This window comes from Mobula hypostoma, chromosome 2 (genome assembly GCF_963921235.1).
Source record: "Mobula hypostoma chromosome 2, sMobHyp1.1, whole genome shotgun sequence".
NCBI classification, from domain to species: domain Eukaryota; kingdom Metazoa; phylum Chordata; class Chondrichthyes; order Myliobatiformes; family Myliobatidae; genus Mobula; species Mobula hypostoma.
The window spans coordinates 67543390-67558960 of record NC_086098.1 but is presented as its reverse complement, the minus strand read 5'-3'; the positions used below and the strand labels follow the sequence as shown (position 1 = coordinate 67558960).

At 41.1% G+C, this 15571-nt stretch overlaps 1 protein-coding gene across 2 annotated transcripts in view; it reads left to right on the top strand.

Moving 5' to 3' along the window:
• The window catches only part of colec11 (collectin sub-family member 11), a 46031-nt gene that overhangs the window by 17216 nt on the left and 13244 nt on the right, over nucleotides 1-15571 (top strand). For both annotated transcript variants that reach the window (XM_063038328.1, XM_063038337.1), the window contains exons 5-7: nucleotides 2768-2839; nucleotides 13999-14052; nucleotides 14149-14244. In XM_063038328.1, the coding sequence (XP_062894398.1) occupies nucleotides 2768-2839; nucleotides 13999-14052; nucleotides 14149-14244 (222 nt within the window). The remainder of the gene's footprint in view (nucleotides 1-2767; nucleotides 2840-13998; nucleotides 14053-14148; nucleotides 14245-15571) is intronic.

Here is a 15571-nt window from a genome sequence, read left to right as displayed (position 1 = left end):
AGCCTGATAGAGTTCTTTGAGGAGGTGACCAGTCATATAGATGAGGGTAGTGCAGTGGATGTGATCTATATGGATTTTAGTAAGGCATCTGACAAGGTTCCACAGAGTAGGCTTATTCAGAAAGCCAGAAGGCATGGGATCCAGGGAAGTTTGGCCAAGTGGATTCAGAATTAGCTTGCCTGCAGAAGGCAGAGGGTCATGGTGGAGGGAGTCATTCAGATTGGAGGATTCTGACTAGTGATGTCCCACAAGGAACTGTTCTGGGACCTCTACTTTTCGTGATTTTTATTAATGACCTGGATGTGGGGGTAGTAGGGTGGGTTGGCAAGTTTGAAGACGCCACAAAGGTTGGCGGTGTTGTAGATAGTGCAGAGGATTGTCGAAGATTGCAGAGAGACATTGATAAGATGCAGAAGTGGGCTGAGAAGTGGCAGATGGAGTTCAACCCGGAGAAATGTGAGGCGGTACACTTTGGAAGGACAAACTCCAAAGCAGAGTACAAAGTAAATGGCAGGATACTTGGTAGTGTGGAGGAGCAGAGGGATCTAGGGGTACATGTCCACAGATCCCTGCAAGTTGCCTCACAGGTGGATAGGGTAGTTAAGAAAGTTTATGGGGTGCTAGTTTTCATAAATCGAGGGATAGAGATAAAGAGTTGCGATGTAATGATGCAGCTCTATAAAACTCTGGTTAGGCCATACTTGGAGTACTGTGTCCATTTCTGGTCGCTTCACTATAGGAAGGATGTGGAAGCATTGGAAAGGGTATAGAGGAGATTTACCAGGATGCTGCCTGGTTTAGAGAGTATGCATTATGATCAGAGATTAAGGGAGCTAGGGCTTTACTCTTTGGAGAGAAGGAGGATGAGACATGATAGAGGTGTACAAGATAATAAAAGGAATAGATAGAGTGGATAGCCAGCACCTCTTTCCCAGGGCACCACTGCTCAATACAAGAGGACATAGCTTTAAGGTAAGGGGTGGAAAGTTCAAAGGGGATATTAGAGGAAGGTTTTTTACTCAGAGAATGGTTGGTGCATGGAATGCACTGCCTGAGTCAGTGGTGGAGGCAGATGCACTCCTGAAGTTTAAGAGACTACTAGACAGGTATATGGCGGAATTTAAGGTGGGGGCTTATACGGGAAGCAGGGTTTGAGGGTCGGCACAACATTGTGGGCCGAAAGGCCTGTACTGTGCTGTACTATTCTACGTTCTATGTTCTAAACGGGAGGGCACTGATCCCATTGTAACTATTTACACTGAATGAGTATGAATCCTTCGTACATATGGAAGAGTTGGGATATTTAAATCTACTTGCAGCCTAGTTCATTAGCAAATAATTACTTTTCAGTGTCTTTTGAATTTTGATATATCAACGAATTCCCACAAACTGTGCCTCTTTGTTTGTACCTCCCAAGCAGTCTAACCACCACTGCATGTCATCTGAACATAAATTAATCTTCAAAGGTCATTAGCTCACCAGCTATAACAAGAGCTTGTTTTAGAGAACACTGCTTGTAAGTGGTCTGGCACTCTGTTTCAAACAAAGGACAGGAAGTCGTCACTAACATAGCCAGAGAATGAATTTTTTTATGACTAGCTGGTTATTCCATGTGTTTATATGTATTTGTATTTATGGATCAAATGTCAGTTTTTGAATTATTTCTGTTTAAATCTGTGTGGACCTCCAAAGTTTTGGAACAAAAGTTCAAACCTCAGCTATAGCTACTTTTTAACAGAAGTGGTGAGGCTCTGGCAGAGGCGTGATCATTAACTCTGTTTCTGTAAAGTCCTAAGATACTGTTAGTGAAAGTGTTTAGCCATTTCAAAGAACTAGGGACTACCATCAACTCCAGTTTCTTCTAAGTCATTGTTCTAAAATTCTCCCTCTGTTATAATTGTATGAACACTTCCAGCACAAGTGTAAGAGAAGTTCATTGGGTTGTTTTTCCACATACTGAAGAAAGGGAAATAGAAGTCTGGCTATGAAAACATCTTTCATTAGTTCTTAACTGAGTCAGTTAAGATCACCTAAAGCAGGGGTTTCCAACATTTTTTATGCCATGGACCAATACCATTAAGCAAGGGGTCTGTGGACCACAGGTTGGGAACCTCTGACTTAAAGGATATGGCTTTGACAGGATTTATTGTTAGTAAAATGTCTCGGCACGGACTAAGTGAGTTGAAGGGCCTGTTTCTGTGCTCTCCCTTTTAATGACTCTATAACTCTAAAATGAATCTATATTCATGTACATAATTTACAGAAACCTCCAACTTTAGTTTTGTGATGTACCTATTCTTTACAAAGACCAGAATACCCATCTCATTGATTATGCCTGTGTGTACATACCCCAGAAGTTTAGGGTGCTAGTAATCAGAAATGTAGATTTATCTTCCAAATTTACCTCAAGAGCTTGGAGAGTTATTGTAAAAAAAAAGCACAAACACACTAAATATGCTAGACCACAATGTATAGGAGCAGAATTAGGCCATTTGGCCCGTCAAGTCTGCTGTGCCATTTCATCATAGCTGATCCAATTTTCCTCTCAGCCCCAATCTCCTGCCTTCTCCCTGTATCCCTTCATGCCCTGACCAGTCAAGAATCTTAAATATACATCTCTGCCTTAAACATACATAAAGACTAAAGAGATTCCTCCTCATCTCTTCATGCTCTTGATAAACATTTCTGAAATTTTTGAAGAATGAAGAAATTTAATCCCCTGAATTGGAAAGATTATATTGAATAACCTATGACTTTTTCTTTCCAGGACCTATGGGTGAAAAAGGCTCTAAAGGCATGGTTGGTCGCCATGGTAAAATTGGCCCAGCTGGGTTAAAAGGTATTTTATTTATTACGTCGAGGTCAGAGACACAACATTGGGCTGAACACCGACTATATTATTACCTCTGCTAAGCGACGTGATCCTCTTAGCTATAAACTTACTCAAATCATTTTTGCTACATTGGTCATCGATTTATTTCTGTCAAAGTGACAATTTTCACTCTCTCAACTGCTATCCATTCCAGTGATTAAACCTCTGTCTCACTCATAGCTTGGCTGGGGTTGGTGAAAATGATGTGTAAAAACACAAACAGAATCTGCTAAGCTTTGTTCCCAGAGTGAAAGTTATGTTGGGATGACACTTGTTGGCAATGTTCACTGACTAGTTTTTACATTATCCTTTTCTCCACTTGTGGTGAAGTTTTGTTTGAAAGATACCAGCTGTTCTCTGCTATCTCATTCAAATTGCCTCTCATGACAAGCCTAACCTCGAGTATTTGAGGCTGTTTACCCCATTGTGCCATCAGAGTTCATTCCTCCTTCCACCAGCCTCCATAAAGATAAACACTTTTTCTGTAAGTGTTTTTGCATTGCATGTCTTGCCATCCTTGTAAATGAAACTGATATGATACTGCTGTCAACATTAGTACCCTGGAGATTATTAATCTTAATATGAACGAGGAACAGTTCATGACTTCTCTCAATCTATGTGGAATGGTCTGTACTGGGTCATTACAGGACAGTTTGATAATACTTAGACTATATAGTGTCGCCTCTATATGCAATATTGAACTAATACGGATAAATTTAAGACCCTCTCTGTCCTAATTAGAGACTTGACCTTTAAGCATATTTTCCATCAAATTTACTGAGATGAAGGAACTTCTCATCCAACATGGGATGATTTCCATCTTGTTATGTTTCCCAAGATTTTTCAATCAATTTTTTTTCAGAAAACCATGAAAATGCTTTATGTCAGATTTTAAAGTACATTGATTGATCTGTGACGGTTATCCTGAGAATTTTTCTAAAATTGGTAAATTGGTTTATTATTGGTACGTATCAAGGTACAGTAAAAAATTGGTCTTGCATACCATCCATGCAGATCAATTCATTACAATGTTGCATTGCAGTAATGCAAGGTAAAACAACAGCAGATTGCAGAATAAGGTGTTACAGTACAGAGGAATGCAGTGCAGCTGAGCAGTAAGGTACAAGATCACATCAAGGTAGTTCATGTGGTCTAGTGTCTACCTTGTAGTACTAGAAAAACGTTCAATAGTCCTATAACAAACAAGAGAAAATCTGCAGCTGCTGGAAATCCAAGTAACACACACAAAATGCTGGAGGAACTCAGCAGGCCAGGATGGAAACTGTTGTGTCTGTGCACAACTACATATCAATTAAATGAAGGCATGCACACAGAAGATGGCTTTAACTGGTGTATTCTCATTACAGAGAGAGAGAGAGAAAGAGTGAGAGAGAGAGAAAGAGTGAGAGAGAGAGAGAGAGAGAGAGAGAGAGCAATGCGCATGCGCAGACAACAGATCAACACGCATGCGGAGCATTGCTCTAAAAGAAATAGATCTATATATTACACTTCCTTCCCCTTTAGATTAATGCAACATAAAACTGTATATGTACAAAACTTACAATTTCCCTTTTGTAAACCATGTTCCAAATAAACATGTTTTCACAATTACGGTCCATAACTAATTTCACTATACTAAAGATACAGTCTTCTGGGTGGTGATCTGTTACTTCCAGGATAGCACCTCTGGACTTGTGGAGTGCCATCAGGTTTGAAAGGTGTCTTGTCAACATCAGCGTTCTTGTAGTGCCTCTGGACCTGTGGAGTGGCCTCAGGTTTAGTAAGTGTCTTGTCTCAGACAACGTTCTCAGCTGTCAGAGTCACGTTGCTGTCGGTGACATGGCCATCACTGAGAGGTAAGTCCGGTGGCTATAATGTGTCCATCTTGTTGGATGCACTCAACTAAGGTGTGTTCTTTGGTTGAGCATCCAGGATCTGGTCCACATGACGTCTCCATGTGTGATCTCCAACATCCACTGAGTGGTGCAGTTCTTGTAGTTATCATATCTAGTGTCTACTTGTCTTCTCAGTAATCAGATGCTAGGATTTCCCGTCCAACCTCAAAGCTCCTGGCTGATGCACGACAACTAGATGAACTATTTATTCTGTACTTCCCTCCGTCGGTTTGGTTTCTGGAGGACTGTGCGAGATCTCAGATTTCTGCTCATGAACAGAAAGCAAGTCATGGCATTAACTGAGTTCTGATACACAGAAAGGAAGTTGTCCACCTTGTGCTGTAGAGAAATGTCCGCCTTGTCCATCGCTTTAATGAACTTCTTGAAGGTTTGTATAAACCTTTCAGTTAACCCATTCATTGCTGGATGGCGAGGAGCTGATTTGAAATGTCTGATGCTATTTTTCTTCATGAACAGTTGGAATTCTTCTGTCTTGTATTGTGTTCTGTTGTCACTCACAATTTGTTCTGGTAAGCCATTTCTGGTAAAAATGGTCCTCAGGGTGGAACCAATCTTTGCTGAGTTACACACATAAAAGTTGACTTCATTTGTATTACCTCTGGCCACTTTGAATGAGAGTCCACAGCAACCAGAAACATGGAGTCCATGAACGGAATAGCAAAGTCAATATGTACTCTTTGCCATGGTGAAGCTGGCCACTTCCATGGGTGGAACAATGACTGCGGGGGTGCATTTTGAACCTTTTGGCATCCTGAATAGCTTTTGGCCAAGTCTTCAATCTGTTTATCTATTCCCTTCTCTTTTTTTTGTGTGTGCCTGCATGCATGCGAGTCTGTGTGTCGTCCGTGATGATGTCTTTTTCCTGGCTTTTTATAAGGCACAGAGCGAGAGAGAGACTGTGTGGCGCACCACTCCTCACACAGACTTTCTCACAGTATTTTTTCCTTTTATTTTACGAGGTCGAGTTGCGATCTCTACACTCAACCTGGCACGGATGGAAAGCGTACTCGGGAGTGGACCCGACTGGTTTCGAACCTGGGAACCTCCGCTCCTGGGTCCGGCACCGATGTCATTGCGCCAACAGCCGGCCCATCTATTCCCTTCTCAAGCACCTTCTCATTAGCATCACACAGCTGTGACAAGTCTCTGGTTAGAGCTAACATTTGGGCTGAAGTTGCCTGTTGATGCCATGCTGAGAGCTTTGATTCAGTGTCAGTCTAGTTGGATTTTTCTCAACCATTCACATCGTCTCTAATGGTATCTTAGAAAACAATCTGTTTTAGTCACCCTTTGGAATTATCGAGCTCCATTTTCAGTTTTACACCAGACACATCTATTGTGATACATATTATATTGTGATCTGCTTCAGTAATACTATACATGACACATCACATTCGTCAGGCTCTGTTTTGTCTGATTCTGTTTCACATTCGGTCATTTTATGCATTTCTTTAGTTTTGAGTTCCAAAATTTTCACCTGGTTATGCTTTTTTTCTATTGTGCACACTCACTCTATGTGACCTCGTCTGTGACATTTTCTGCAAGCTTTTTCCTTGAAACATTGGTCATTTGCATCATGGGAAGATTTGCCCCATCGATAACATTTTTGCTTTTTTGCAGCATTCGGGGACATTTTGTGCATTTCACATTCTAACCTCCTTTTCTGTAATTCTGCTGCAGTCTCTAACAGTATTGCTATGACCAATGCCCATTCTAACGTTAGGTCTCTTTTTGCCAGTAGCCTCTTCTCAGTGATTTGACTATGCATGCCACATACAAGGGCTGTTCCTTAATTCATCAGAAAGCCCATCTCTAAAATCACAGTACTGGGAAAGTTTGCACAGTTATATTTAGAAATGGTTTCATCCTTTGACTGGTTTCTTTTGCAGAATCTACATCTCTCAGCCATTACCAGTAGTCTACCGATGGTTTAAGGCTCAAGTGATTTTGCAAAACTGTAACAATTTTGTTGAATGTCTTGCTTGCTGGGTTGTGTGAGAGTCCATACGTCCTCGGACCCATTAAGCTAAGAAGTGTGGGGGATTTCTTTTGTTCCTCCATGTTGTTCACATTACAACACAGTTCCACCCTTTCAATATATGATTCCCAGTCTTCATTAGCACTATCAAATTCATCAACTTTCTCGACTAAAGCTATCATCACATTATTTTCACTTTACCTTTGCTAGTTGTGTGTCTTTCACTGTCTACTGTGCTGTACTCGTGCATCCCTTTATTAGGATCTGTGACTATTTAACACTTACCTCTCACTGTCTCGTCCTGTAACTGTTTGTGATATTTTCTGACATTCAAGTTCATACTTGTTGCCAATTTATTGTGTCTGTGCAATATTAAGTTAAATAAAGGCACACATGCTGGAGGTGGCTTTAACTGATGTATTCACATTGCAGCAAGAGAGAGCGCTATACACATGCACAAACAACAGATCAAGACACACGCATAGCATTGCTCTAAAAGAAATAGATCCATACATTACAGAAACTGTCCTTGAGCATAGTGTTATGTGCTTTCAGGCTTTCGTATCTTCTTCCCAGTGCGTAGAGGGAGAAGAGAAAACGTCCAGGGTGGGCAGAATCTTAGGTTATGTGCCACACATGGTGTGAAGACAAAATATTATCTTCAGATGGGGCAAGGTTTGAAAACAGACTACGATGCACAGATCAGAGTTGGCCCTGATTAAAATCTATGCAATTTGGCCTTATCTTTATACAAAGATTTGAGGTTACATCATAATTTATTGTTAAAGAATAAAGTCAAGAGAAATTTAGAAAGAGAAGCTGAGTTGATTAAAGAATGAGGCCCTTCTGTTGTGTTTTTAATATTTAAATAATATTTGGGTAAGCTTGTATATATATAGATATATGAAGGGTGATTGATAAGTTCGTGGCCTAAGGTAGAAGGAGTCAATTTTAGAAAACCAAGCAAATTTATTTTTCAATATAGTCCCCTCCTATATTTACACACTTAGTCCAGCGGTCGTGGAGCATACGGATCTTGGACCTCCAGAAAGTGTCCACAGCAGGGGTGATTGATAAGTTCGTGGCCTAAGGTAGAAGGAGTCAATTTTAGAAAACCAAGCAAATTTATTTTTCAACATAGTCCCCTCCTATATTTACACACTTAGTCCAGCGGTCGTGGAGCATACGGATCTTGGACCTCCAGAAAGTGTCCACAGCAGGGGTGATTGATAAGTTCGTGGCCTAAGGTAGAAAGAGATGAGTTATACAGCTCTCGCTACATGCACATGCAGTTCCACTCTCTGAGTGATTATGCAGAAAGTTTGAAGTTACTAACTCACCTCTTTCTACCTTAGGCCACAAACTTATCAATCACCCCTCGTATATTGTTTGAGTAAGCATTCTTCTTCATCTAAATAATTAATTACAGGTTATATGTAAAAATATGTGAATTGCTAAAAGTAAAATTGAAGTTAGACCTGCATTCCCAGACTCCTGTGTCTTCCTTTGAATTAGTTTAATGTTTTGTAACTTCAAAACAAAACATTGGTGACAAGGTATTTTTAAAATGACCCAGAGACAGCACCGACCTATTGAATACACATGCACAAACAAAAAAAAAAATTCAGTTAGGATCTATTTTTGAATGCCTTCTTGTAAGATTTCACAAACTAACTGATCTCTCAAAGCCTCATTAAGCCCATTACTGAAGTGACAATACTCAGACAATCGTTTTAATTCAGCCACGTATGCTGAAATGGACTCTCCCTTCTTTTGATTTCACATTCTGCAATCAACAATGGCTTTGGTTCAAAACGGTCCTGCATTATTTCAACAATATCTGCAAAGCTCATTTCTGCTGATTTGTTGGAGCATTTAATCTTCAAGGCAAACTGTATGCCTTTAAACCAATGCACTCAGCAAAAATGGTACTTGTTTCTCATTGCCTGTTTCATTTGCTTCAAAGTTTTGTTGAGTTAGCTCAGTATATATGGGCCAATTACTCATGTAATCCACGTTGTCAATCTTTCCAATGTAGCCAGCCATTTCTGCTTTTATTTATGATTACTATCACCCAGTATTCACTCTTTATGAACCCACGAATTCTTCTGTTTACTGCCTTTTTTAACTATCGTTCAGTAAGGGACTTAATAATACACTAGGAGATTGCTTAGTTTGTGGAACAAACTAGGACATAAACAGAACAAAGGGCATTTTGGGCAGATAAAATTAAATGGACTGCATAGAGAAGTGTCATGGTCCAGTCCGTAAAGTCCCCATTCCGGTTCACGGTCCGGTCCATGGACTCAGGACTCTGGATCTTCCAGCTGTCCGTTGTTTGACTAAATCAATGGCGCCTGATTCCCATCTTTGGGCTTGCAATATAAGTAGCCTTGGGATTGAGTGTGGGCTGCTGGTTTGTCTTGTCAGTCCCCCGTGGAGCAACCTGCTGGTGGAAGGCTAAAACAGCCAATTGCCATCTTTAGGCCGTGTTGGGGAACCATCCCCTCATGGAGCCTTGCTGTCAGTAGTTGGAGCTGTCTTTGCAGTATGGATTTGGCTATTTCCCGGGCCAGCTGAGTGGCTGCCAGCCACTCCAAACTAGGTAGGGATCTGGCTGTTTCCGTAGCCAGCTGAGGTTGCTGGCTGAACTGAGACTTGGAGCTATCCTGAAGCAGAGATGGAACTGTCTGTTGTTCTTTGGTGTTTGTCTCTTCTTGTCCTTGCCTCTGTGGGGTAAGTCAGGCTGTCTTGCTGTTGCCCCGCAGAGGGTCATGTCTTGTCTTGTTCTCGCCTCTGTGGGGTAAGTCAGGCTGTCTTGCTGTTGCCCCACAGAGGGTCATGTCTTGTCTTGTCCTCACCTCCGTGGGGTAAGTCAGGCCGTCTTGCCATTGCTCTGTGGGGGGGCGGGGGTCATGTCTTGTCCTCACCTCCGTGGAGTAAGTCAGGCCGTCTTGCCATTGCCCTGTGCGGGGGACACGTCTTGTCTTTGCCTCTGTTGGGTAAGTCTGGCTGTCCTGCTGTTACCCAACAGGAGGACCTGTCCCACCTTGGTGTGGAGATGAAGTTGAGTCCCGGCTTGTCATAGGATAAAGTCCCGGCTCTATGTCTATGTTCTGTCCTGTCTCATTTTGTGTTGTGTTAAAGATGAGTCCTGGCTTGTTGAAGGATAAGTCCCGGCTCTATGTAGATGTTCAGTTCCCAGTCTGTCTCTCAGCTCCAGCCTCCGAGTTATCAGCCTCCGCATTTCAAGACAAAGATCCCGTAGCCAGGCTCCAAGAACCCAAGCCTCGAAGATCCCTCAGCCAAGCTCCAAGGCTCCAAGACCCCAAGCCTCGAGGATCTCAAGCCAAGCTCAAGACCCCAGACTTCAAGCCTCGAGGTTCCCAAGCCAGGCTCAAGACACAAGATGCCAAGTCTCGAGGACCCCAAGCCAAGCTCAAGACCCAAGACGCCAAGCCTCGAGGACCCCAAGCCAAGCTCAAGACCCAAGACGTCAAGCCTCGAGGACCCCAAGCCAAGCTCAAGACTCAAGACGCCAAGCCTCGAGGACCCCAAGCCAAGCTCAAGACCCAAGACGTCAAGCCTCGAGGACCCCAAGCCAAGCTCAAGACTCAAGACGCCAAGCCTCGAGGACCCCAAGCCAAGCTCAAGACACAAGATGCCAAACCTCGAGGAACCCAAGCCAAGCTCGACCTAAGACGCCCAAGCCAAGCTCGACCCAAGATGCCAAGCCTTGAGGACCACAAGCCAAGCTCAAGACCCAAGATGCCAAGCCTCGAGGACCCCAAGCCAAGCTCAAGACCCAAGACGCCAAGCCTCGAGGACCCCAAGCCAAGATCCCAGCCTCAAGCCATGTCATGTCCTTGCCTGGCTCTGGGGGTCTGAGCCCGAGGCAAGACCCAGGTTCTGGGTCCTTGTCCAGTCTCGGGTTCGGAGTCCGAGCCTTGTCTTGTCTCCAAGCTCAGGCCTCTAGACCCCAGCCACGTCCTGGCCTGAAGCCATGTCATGACCTTGCCTGGTTCCGGGGTCTGAGCCCGAGGCAAGACCCAGGTTCTGGATCCTTGTCCAGTCTCGGGCTCAGAGTCGAAGCCTTGTCTCCTAGCCCATGGTTTCTAGTCCTGGTCCCGCTTTCCCTAGCCCAAGTCTGCGCTCTTGTTCCTGCTCCTTGCCTGAAACCTGTCACGTCCTTACTCTAGTCAAGTCCTGTTCCTTGTGCTTCAGTGTCTGTGTCTTGCATTTGGGTACATTCCCAGCACAGCCTTGTGACAAGAAGAGAACAATATAAAAAGACAAGTTTCAAAAAGTGCATGCTGTTGATGAAAAATGCAATGATGAGAATGTCACAGAACTGCACAGCATCGAAATTTATAATGTGAATGCTAATAATAGACAAGTAATAAGGCTTGCACCAGAAATGAATGGCAAATTAATTAAACTGGAATTGGACACTCGTTCAGTTGTTTCAGTCATTCCACAAAGTGACTAATGGCTTTCCACCGGGGTCTGTGTTGGGACTGCCTTTTACATTATATGTCAATAACTTTGATGGAATAAATGGCTTTGTGGCCAAATTTGTGAACGATATGAAGATAGGTAGAGTGGCAGGAAGTTGTGAGGAGGTAGAGAGGCTACAGAAGGAGTTAGACCGATTAGGAAATTGGGCAAAGAAGTGGCAGGTAGAATACACTTTTGGGAAGTATGTTCTCGTGCACTTTGGTAGAAGAAATAAAATGGTACACTACTTTCTAAATGGTGAGAACATTCAAAAATCTGAGGTGATAAGGGACTTGGTTATCCTTGTCCAGGATTCCCTCAAGGTTAAGTTGCAGGTTGAGTCAGTGGTGAGAAAGGCAAATACGATGTTGGCATTGATTTCAAGAGGACTAGAATATAAAAACAAGGATATAATGTTGAGATTTTATAAAGCAATACTTGGAGTATTGTGAGCAGGTTTGGGTCTATTATCTCAGAAATGATGTTCGCTAACATTTGTGAAAATTTTCGTGAAAATGAATCCAGGACTGAAAGGCTTCTCACATGAGCGTTTGATGGCCTCTACTCACTGGAATTCAGAAAAATGAGAGGTGACCTATTGAAACCGATCAGATGGTGAAAGACTGTGATAGAGTAGATGTGGAGAGGATGTTTCCTATGGTGGGGGGTGGGGGGGGGTCTAAGAACTGAAGATACAGTTCAGAATACAGAGGTGTCCTTTTCAAACAGAGATGAGGAGGAATTTCTTTAGCCAGAGAGTGATTGCCAGCTTTGGAGCCTAAGTCATTGAGTATATTTAAGGCAGAAGTTGAGAGAAACTTGATTAATCAGGGCATGAACGGACAGGGAGAAGGCACAAGATTGGGGCTGAAAGGGAAAAAAGATCAGCCATGATGAAGTGGTGGTGCAAACTTGATGGGCTAAATGGCCTATATCCTATATCTTATGGTCTTATGGATTTCACAGATACTGAACCGAAGCCCGCAGTTATCCAACTAAGAACTTATACTGGAGAAAAGATAATTCCTTTGGGAATGAGATTTGTAACAGTGAAATATAACAACCAAGAAGCTACATTGAGCTTGTATGTTGTAAAAACAGGATGACCAGTATTGTGCAGATGTGAGTGGCTGAGAGAACTACAACTTGACTGGAGATCCATCCTCCATTTGCATGCCATGCCCCCTGCAATGAAGCCCAATGAAGGGTAATTAAGAAAGGCACTGGATGATGCTACAACTGCCTCCATGCTATACGCCATCAACTGTTCCCCAACAGAGGGCAAACAAGTGTTGGTACCAGCCTTCGTGTCTCTAGATGTTGGCCCTAGGAAGGACCATGCTGCTCAGAAGAATCATGAAAGTGATAAAAGCAGTGGTCCAGCTACAACAGTTTTTGTAGATAACATATCTGAGAAAGGTTCTGATATGTTAATCAGGCAGTTACTTGCAAAATGTGATTATGTTTTAAGCTGGAAGAGAGTTCAAGGAGCTTAAGGAAACTTGAAAGCTTTCAGCTTTTGTGAGTATAAAGAACCAGAATCTACTCTGTGTGCATGAACTTCAAGTGGGAAACAAAAAGCTGCTTGTAAAGTAGATACAAAGACCAAAGCCCAGCTGGATGAATGGGAGGCCAAAAAGAAAGGAGTCAATGGAAATGTCAAAACAGAAGATTTGTCAAAATCGAAATCTAAAATACCAAGAGGAGAGATTAGATTATAAAGGGAGCAATAGAAGGATTAATAAGAGAATACTATAGTGAACTAAATGCACAAACCTAGATCAAGATGCCCAAACTAGAAGAAAAAGGAAGAAGAAAGGTGTCCAAAGCTCTCAGAATCAGTTCCTGCAGTCTCAAGGTCAACTCCTACAACTACCACGGAGGAGGCCCAGAATTTGAAATTGTTTTCACAGCCACAAGTCTTGCCTGTCAAACTCTTGTCAGAAAAGATGTTATCCAATAAGAGCAAGAAAGCCTCCACAGCCATTAAATCTTTTAGCTCTGAAGGGACAGTTTATTATGGATATCTGTATATAGTAGTTGTATAATATAACATACTATGTATTTATGTGATTTATTCTCTATTGATTTGGAGTTTATAGCTAATCATTGTGTATTTAATATTTAAGTAATAATTGAGTAATATATACAATGTTTGATTAAGCATTCTAGTTTGTTTAAATAATTCATTATGGATTATATGTAAAAATATGTGGATTGCATAAATCATCACGCTACCACATGATATGCGCACCTCACTGAAAGCAAACTCGAAGTTAGACCCACATTCCCGGATACCCATGTCTTCTTTTGAATTAGTTTAATGTTTTTAAGTTATAAAACATAACACTTTTTATTGATGAACAAGAAAATTGAAGTCTAGGTGGCAGAATATCACTGCTGGTGAGAGGATGTACCCAGTGCCCATTATCAAAGACAGTTCCCATCATAAATGTGGACAAAAACCTCATGATGAGATAAGTTGACAAAAGGAAATGCAGCTTTTTAGTCAGAAAGAGTATGAAGATGTGACATCAAAGAAATAGATCTTTTACTTGCTATATCATCATTTAAATTCAGCTGTGATTACACCTTAATTAGAGTGGGTATTAACCCTTGGAGCTGTGTTATGGCTGAGGAACAGTTGAGAAAAAATGTGCTCTTATTGTTGAGAGGTTGTAGTTCTGATTAGAACATTGATAACTTCAGAACCTTATTTTTTAATCAATTATTAGGAAGCAAAGGGGATGCTGGCGATATGGGCTTGAAAGGGGAAGCTGGTGTTCCAGGTAGAGTCATAAATTCTTCTCTTGGTTATAGTCCACATTATTTTAATCTGTTGATTTTATTCTATGCCTGAATGCTTTTTTATGTAATATCCTCAGGCTTACCCTGTGAATGTGGCCAACTAAGAAAGGTAATTGGAGAAATGGATATCCTTGTGACGAAGCTAACCAATGAACTCAATTTCATCAAAAATGGTAAGTTTGATCATTTACGTTAACAAAGAATTCCTTTCACGCATTTTTCATTTCCTTTTCCATTAGCTGTAGGTAAATTGATTTTGAATCACTGAAAATGATTTAACAAAAATATTATACAAACACATTTAATAGTTCAATAGGTGTTCACTAATTCAGGTCCATTGTAAATCAGGAAATTATGAATATTTAAACTCCATTATAATATGGCTGAGTGACCTAACTTTAGTAACTAAGATTAACTTAAAGAACTTCCTGCAACAGTTTCGTACTCATTTATTCAGCCTCAGGTCTTGGCTAGTTTGTGATAGAATCTGCTTCAAAGTTATTTTTCTAAATAAGATTGAAGGTTATGGAAATTTGACATGTGGCTATATAATATGTTCAGCACTCCATGTTCCTTTCCGTTAGTTTGACCATATTCATCACGCACTTGTGTATTCTATTGCCAATAAAGTTGAATTTAAGTGTAGAGGTATTTTATTAATTTTCCTCACTGAAAAAAAAATAAAAGTGACAATGTAGAAAAGGCCATTTGGCCTGATACATTAACACTGGCACCTATACTGACTAGCCATAGCCTTTTTTGCTTGTTTCAATTATTTATCCATCTCACTTTCATAGCTCTGATACCTGAAGCTTCCATTTTAACCATGGTGCTGTATTTAGACCCGTATTCCATATCTTGCTTATGGATATGTAAAATCAATCTCTTCTTTTCTTCACTTTTATCAATGGAGACTTGCTGATCTCTGCAAACAATCTTACTTGATTTTGCATCGAACTGCTGCTGCTAAGTTAACAAATTTCACGACACATGCCGATGATAATAAATCTGATTCTGATTCTAAACGAAGCTCCATCATTTAAAATATCTCAAACAAATCCTAACTTAAACTTGTTTGGTCTGATGAGAAATATTTAGTTTCTCTACATATCATGCCTCTCATCTTTTAGCCTTCCTAAGCTATTTCTTCTGAAGAATTACCTCATGTGTTTCTTAAATAAATGTCTTGATTCTGACCTGATCATTTGTCTGAATATGTTTAATGTTTTAACTCTTTATCTTTGGATTCTATGCAGCAATCAAAAAAATTGATAATCATTTATAATCTTTGTTTCTGCAATTTAAAAAGGTTTGTGTACACAGTGAATATCATCCTGCAGCCGTAATATCTTTCACAAATGCAAATATTTACCAAGTTGTTTGATCAGTAAAGCACTTTTGAAGTGATGGCCCGTAGCAATACAAACATTGCTTCCCCATTCCTTATGTTAAATACTTGTCTCTTTTTATGTTCTTCTTCATCATAGCAGTACAGCACAG